The sequence below is a fragment of the Trichomycterus rosablanca genome, chromosome 5 (genome assembly GCF_030014385.1).
Source record: "Trichomycterus rosablanca isolate fTriRos1 chromosome 5, fTriRos1.hap1, whole genome shotgun sequence".
NCBI classification, from domain to species: domain Eukaryota; kingdom Metazoa; phylum Chordata; class Actinopteri; order Siluriformes; family Trichomycteridae; genus Trichomycterus; species Trichomycterus rosablanca.
The window spans coordinates 13027219-13034757 of record NC_085992.1 but is presented as its reverse complement, the minus strand read 5'-3'; the positions used below and the strand labels follow the sequence as shown (position 1 = coordinate 13034757).

The window sequence follows — 7539 nt, the reverse complement described above, 5'->3', positions numbered from 1 at the left end:
TAGATAGATAGATAGATAGATAGATAGATAGATCGACAGACAGACAGACAGACAGACAGACAGACAGACAGACAGACAGACAGACAGACAGACTCATAGATAGATAGATAGATAGATAGATAGATAGATAGATAGATAGATAGATAGATAGATAGACAGACAGACAGACAGACAGACTCATAGATAGATAGATAGATAGATAGATAGATAGATAGATAGATAGATAGATAGATAGACAGACAGACAGACAGACAGACAGACAGACAGACAGACAGAGATATATATATATATATATATTAGGGCTGTCAAACGATTAAAATTTTTAATCGCGATTAATCTCAGAATTTCATATAGTTAATCGCGATTAATCGCATTAAAAAAAAATCTGTGTAAATGTTATAGAAAACAAGGATTTTTAAGTGAAATGTTACAATTAAAATGGTGAACACATTTTATGCTAAATGTACTGATGTTAAAAACTGCTGGGACAAGAGAAAACTGTAAGGGAGTTTTATTCACTCACATACTAGGCAGTAAATGTCAGATTGTAGTTTAGAATTTCTCCATCAGCAAACATTGTAGATCAGCGGTGCTTTAGGTGGGATAAGGCGTAGTTATTGTAACAGACTTTTCTGTGGTTGTATTGTGACAATGGTTTGATGGCTGTTTCTACACGAAGTGAGTGTGTTTTGACCCTTTGGGGCTTCCATAGTGCATGGACTAACGTGCTTGACTCAGCTTTCCGGTATTTGGTACCTTAACAGAATAAGTTAATAAGAGTGTTCTGCTCCCGACAACTTGTGAATATAGCGTGTATTTATTTCTTTATAAGTGCATCACTACAACGCTCGGTTACATTATGTTAACAAACCGCAAATGAAAAACGGTGGCAAGTCCGACATTAAAACGTTTGTTCTACCAGTCAAGTATCAACATGAACTAGAACTTGCGTTAACGGCACTATTATTTTTAATCGCGTTAAATTGAAATCGCGTTAATGCGTTATTATCGCGTTAACTTCGACAGCCCTAATATATATATATGTATATGATTAATATAATAATTATAACTTATATACATACATTAATTTGAATTAAACTTATTATTATTCTTATTCTTTATCATTATGATTTTATTTATCTATATTTATTATTTTATTATTTTTTTATGGCTCAAAGCCTTTAAAAAAAAAGAATAAATAAAATTTTTAAAAGAATGCTACTATTATTAAAACAACAGTTGTGCTAGATATTCCAAATTTAATATTATGTAAATTCATTAAATAAAATCAAAATCAAAATGTGACAAAATCTTACTTTAAAACAAGCTGTCATCACCTGATTCAGAATTGTATATGAGTATTATTATATATGACACATTTGCACTTTTAAGTGATCATTTTATTATAATTCAACTGTGGTAAACTTTATTAGAACCTAAATGATCACATTTAAACTTTAAACTACATTAACACATCTGTGATGTCTTAGACGGTCATTACTGTGTGTCTTATGTGGCCATAAGGACTTTTCACATGTGTGAGTGTGTGTGTGTGTGTGTGTGTTTTGTGTTTGGGGGGTGTATTTGCTAAAGAGGGGGTGTATGGGGGTGTGGGGAAAAGTGTGTCCCCTCTGTTATTGGCTCCAAGTCTCCAGGCCTATTATGCAGTTCATTGTGTCTTTGTGGTTGAGAGGCCTATAAAAGGCCAGGCTACAGGGACCGGTCAGCATCAGACTGCATCCGGTGATGAACATATAGACGGAAGAGAGGACAGTAAGAGTGTGATCAAGCTCTGCTATACCAAAGCTATCCACCTACAGAGTCCGTCAAGCACTTCATTAGTGCTCGTAAGAGGTTTCTGATTGCAGCGCATCAACCCTCTCGTCACTGTTAGGAAGGCATCTTCGGAATACTACTCCACGACAGGGATCGCTTTTTGTCCACTCACACCTGGAAAGATGGATTCTGACACTGGCTCCACCTGCAGTCGCTCTTCATCCCCAGAACTCACTGTCGACTCCAGCTTCTTCTCCAAAAAGATGTTTCAGGCTGAAAAAGCAGCCAACAGATCTCCAGCTTCTGGCATAAAAAGCCAAGACTGTCCAGAACTCTCGAAAGACGATATTCAGGAGCTGAGACTTAAGGTGAACAGCCGAGAGCGCAAGCGAATGCACGATCTCAACCAAGCCATGGATGGACTTCGCGAGGTGATGCCGTATGCCCAGGGTCCTTCTGTGCGCAAGCTCTCGAAGATCTCCACTCTCCTTTTGGCTCGCAACTACATTCTTATGCTGTCCAGCTCCTTGGATGAGATGAAGAAGCTAGTGGGCGAAGTCTACGGCTCCAGCGCATCTCAAAACCATGCCCCGAGGCCCGTCCTGGCTTCTTCTCAGCTTCCCCTGCATCCTCTGGCCCAGCCCTTGCACCCTCTGGCAAGCGGAGCTACGACTGTAAGTTCCTCCACGCTTCAGAACACCAGTACTCACACAGCTTCTGCTCCAGCTCCTCATTCTCCTCCGTCTGCGGGATATCTGGGCTTCCACACGCATTCAATTCACAGCTTACTGAAGGACCCGCTGCATTTGGCAAGCTCATACCGGCACTTCCCTGGCATGCCGTGTCCTTGCTCCCTGTGCCAGCCTTTTCCAGCCTCTACAGCCAGCCTGCATGGCCTTTCCATGAGCAAGTGATCCAGAAAAGGGTCCAGGACTCAAAACTTACCAAAAGGCCCAAATTTGAAGCTGAACGCACAAAGGCTTAACGCCGAGAACTCATGAATGTTCTGTAAATGCCTTGAACTCGAATATTTGTACATGAATGTCCTGTTTTTGCCTTTTATGCTTAAAATATTAATTATGCATTTAGCACAAGTGCCACAGGATGTAGTTTTACTTTTACCTTTGCTGTATCTGCAAAAAACCAAATGTGAATAGAAAGTTTTGTACAGTTCATGATCTTTTTTAAATTAAAGGTTTATTATTATTAAAAAACTGTATTTTCTCTTCATTTTCCATAGTCACGATTCATAGTAGGTAACAGCTACCTTTATTATTAGGAGTTTAAGTGTTAATTTCTTAATATTAAAAACAATTTATACTTATTTATAATGTATAAAGTCTGCAAAAACTTTCTCTAGGTGTAAGTGAGGGAGTGAATAGGAGAGCATGTGATGCATTGTAATGGATACAATAGATAAGTGGCCTTTTCCATTGTATGCCCATTTAAAGGTTAGATGCTGGATCCACAAAACCCTGATCAGGATAAAGCAGTTATTTATGATAAATGAATGAAGTCTTACTGACTTCACAATATACACCGATGAGGCATAACATTATGACCACCTCCTTGTTTTTACACTCAATGTCCATTTTATCAGCTCCACTTACCATTTAGATGCACTTTGTAGTTCTACAATTACTGACTGTAGTCCATCTTTATCTCTACATACTTTTTTAGCCTGCTTTCACAGGACCACTACAGAGCAGGTATTATTTGGGTGGTGGGTCATTCTCAGCACTGCAGTGACACTGACATGGTGGTGGTGTGTTAGTGTGTGTTGTGCTGGTATGAGTGGATAAGACACAGCAACGCTGCTGGAGTTTTTAAACACCTCACTGTCAGTGCTGGACTGAGAATAGTCCACCAACCAAAATATCCAGCCAGTAGCACTCTGTGGGCAGCATCCTGTGTCCACTGATGAAGGTCTAAAAGATGACCAACTCAAACAGCAGCAATAGATGAGCGATCGTCTCTGACTTTACATCTACAAGGTGGACCAACTAGGTAGGAGTGTCTAATAGAGTGTACAGTGAGTGGACACGGTATTTAAAAACTCCAGCAGCGCTGCTGTGTCTGATCCACTCATACCAGCACAACACACACTAACACACCACCAACATGTCAGTGTCACTGCAGTGCTGAGAATGATCCACCACCTAAATAATATCTGCTCTGTGATGGTCCTGTGGGGGTCCTGACCATTAAAGAACAGGGTGAAAGCAGGCTAAAAAGTTATGTAGACAAAACAGATGGACTACGGTAAGTAATTGTAGAACTACAAAGTGCTACTATATGGTAAGTGAAGCTGATAAAATGGGCAGTGAGTGTAGAAACAAGGAGGTGGTTTTAATGTTATGGCTGGTCGATGTATTTACAGTCACCCAGAACACACAGTCTTTTCGTGTGTTTGGGTGGTTAAAATAATTTTAGATTGCTAAGCTTCAGGACAGTGTTTATTCTCATAAGCAGAAATAAAAATAAAATTTTTATGTTCAAAAATCAGCTTTTTCATTTAGAGCAATTCAAAAACAATATTCATGCAATCTAGCGAGTAAAAACAGCATCTACGAGGTCCCGAATGCCTAAAATGCTAACAAGCTGTCAAGGGTGGCAGCTGCTAATAAGACGTACGATCATATGCATGTGCATGTGTCTGTGCATGTGTGTGATAATCAGTTAATGTGTATTGTGCAATCTAAAAAGCCACTCCATATGTACCAAGCCTTCTCATCAATATTGCTCATAATATATTTATGCACCCAACATATGCTAAAACGTTAGCAGCAGTACCGCTTGTACCATGTGCTTAACAAAAAAAAAGCTGCACAAAGCCTAGTTAATGCAACAGAGTCGGTCTCGAACACCCAGCGGGCTGCACCGGGGAAGAAAAGAGGAGGCCGCCGCCAGGTTGGCGCGTCTCTATTGTGGCCTACACACAGGGGACAGGGACCGTTTCTTTTTATGTGCGTGCTGGAAGATTTGTCAATGTCCAAGACAAAGCTGCAGCCATATTCAGCCCTCGGCGACTGTCATTAATTATTAGAGGGCATCTGCACATTGTTGACATGTGCGTGGAGCAAAGTCAACTAGTTCCTGATGATATAGAAAGTAAATTTTTAATAGATCAAAGCATCAACGATATTGTAAGCAAAGATCAGTTATGACTGTTACTGAATTCTGTATCCAAAAACAGTACAGTTTTCCCTTCATATTTTATGGGGGTCAGGGATGCAGTACTGTACTCTAATGATTCCCAAGAGAGTGTACCGACTGCAACCCTTACCAAAATAAAGTCATGATAAAACCACAAAAAAATACTGCAGCTGTGTTATAAAGATGCAGTTTACATCTCCAAGGTTGTCAAGTTTTTCCAGTGTAGAGCTCTCGGGACATGAGTTTCCTTAATTGATTTTTTAAATTGGGTATTTAAAATTAGTTATTGTATTTAAAGCTGTAAAAATTGGCTATTAGAAAAGTATAAATGCTTCAATTAATATAAAGCTTATATCTGATATCACATATGATTCTCAGCACTGCAGTGACAATGACATGGTGGTGGTGTGTTAGTGTGTGTTGTGCTGGTATGAGTGGATCAGACACAGCAGCGCTGCGGGAGTTTTTAAATACCGTGTCCACTCACTGTCCACTCCTACCTAGTTGGTCCACCTTGTAGATGTAAAGTCAGAGACGATCGCTGATCTATTGCTGGTGTTTGAGTTGGTCATCTTCTAGACCTTCATCAGTGGACACAGGACGCTGCCCACTAGGTGCTGTTGGCTGGATATATTTTTGGTTAGTGGACTATTCTCAGTCCAGCAGTGACAGTGAGGTGTTTAAAAACTCCATCAGCGCTGTTGTGTCTTATTCACTCATACCAGCACAACACACACTAACACACCACCACCAAGTCAGTCACTGCAGTGCTGAGAATGATCCACCACCCAAATCATACCTGCTCTGCAGTGGTCCTGTGGGGGTCCTGACCATTGAAGAACAGGGTGAAAGCAGCCTAAAAAGTATGTAGAGAAACAGGTGGACTACAGTCAGTAATTGTACAACTACAAAGTGCTTCTATATGGTAAGTGGAGCTGATAAAATGGACAGTGAGTGTAAAAACAAGGAGGTGGTTTTAATGTTATGGCTGATCAGTGTATATTCATTATCAATAAAATGCAATACACACAATTCATTCTTAACTATTGTTAAAAAAATATTCAGACAATAGAAAAGCAAAAGTATTGTTATAAAATATTCATGTATTTTTACATTTTATATAAAACGAACAGCCTTTGGCCACAAGAAATACATGTCGTGTTTGACCCGTAACCATTGATTAAGGATCTCTGGCCACTGCACGAGCGGTACTACGGGTGTATTAGCTCTTGGAGATCTTCATTTACTTCATCCTTTTCATCAACACCCTGCATTTCTCAGGCGCTAAATTGGCCGTGAAGAATACACGCTCGTCTTTGCAGGACTCTGCGTCCTGATGAAGGCAAGATCAGAGGAGAAATGAAGAGATGGTCCTTCTCTCCTCCTCCACTCCCCTCCTTCTTTCCCCAGCTTTCAAAGGCCTGGGACAATGCGACTCGCTTGCGGGACAAAAAGTGAGGGCAGGGGGTCGCCCGAAACACTGATCCCCCCCCCCCCCCCTCCTTCCTTCGTTCTCAGCGCATTTCATCATGGTAACAAGCGCCGTCATGCCGCAGAGGGATCTGACACTCGAGGCCCACAAAAGCGGTTAGCTCCTTTATTTATGGATCCATTGACATGGCTAAGAGGCTTCGTCAGCTGGACGACGTCCCAGCAGGGGGAGGCAGCTGCCAGCCTGTCCAGCAGAAGGGGATTCTGGGATACAGGGAGCTACGGGCTTCCCCCCGGCCTTGGTCCTGAGCACAGGTGGGAATGGGAAGCAAAACACATTGTGGGGATTAACTGGCATGCTGCAGAGGGATAATTAGACACATTGACTCACGGGAAGCTGGTGTTTCCAGATCACAGCCAGATGGGAAGAGTACATGGAGGGACAGCAGCAAAAATGCTCTTAAATGTATTCAGTGCAATGATCTGAACTTCTGTGACCTTTGCTTCTTGGCAAAACCGTCCACATTTAAGGTCCTGCTAAAGAATCTCAATGGGGTTTGAGTCAGGACTTGACTAAGCAACTTTGAAACCCTTATTTTGTTTCTTCTTAGCCATTCGCAGGTGAATCTGCTTTTGTGTTTGAGAATCCCAGAAGATCAGCACTGACTGACACCAACAATCAGACACTAGTCAGAGCCCAATTTCCTCAATCTAATGTGAACATTAACTAAAGCTCTTGACCCGTGTCTGTAAGATTATATGAGATACGCTGCTGGAACATGACTGACTGATTGTATAATTACATGAATGCGCAGGTGTAGAGGTGTTTCTGATAGGCTAATTTTTACCCTTATTTTTGAAGAGATATTGTACATAAGATTGTAGAAAAATGAATTACATGAGGGATCTTTTATATTTTAGTTGGAAACGGTGAGGGCAAGAGGAGTAGTAATTGGTCGTGTCTGAGAGACTGAGAGAGCTTATAGTCCGGATTTAGCACCATCTGATTTTCACCTTTTTGGACTGCTCAAAGAAGCTTTAAGAGGAAGAAGATTTTCATGTGATTATGATGTGAAAGCAGCGCTGCATCAGTGGCTAAAAAAGTAGTTATTAAAAAATACCTACAATTAAGGTTAGAGGGCTTTTTGTGTAAAACATCATGGGAAAATTCATATT

The 7539-nt window shown here is 40.9% G+C and overlaps 1 protein-coding gene across 1 annotated transcript; it reads left to right on the top strand.

Annotated features, from left to right (window-relative positions):
- Positions 1–1958: 1958 nt before the first annotated feature.
- olig4 (oligodendrocyte transcription factor 4) lies at positions 1959–2862 on the top strand. Its single transcript, XM_062994927.1, has one exon. It carries the CDS (start codon positions 1959–1961, stop codon positions 2688–2690), a length of 732 nt encoding a protein of 243 aa, XP_062850997.1. The 3' UTR covers positions 2691–2862.
- Positions 2863–7539: the final 4677 nt, after the last annotated feature.

Bases quoted from the DNA above. Each gene is read 5' to 3' on its own strand.
- olig4 (XM_062994927.1), top strand. From the start codon at position 1,959: ATGGATTCTGACACTGGCTCCACCTGCAGTCGCTCTTCATCCCCAGAA.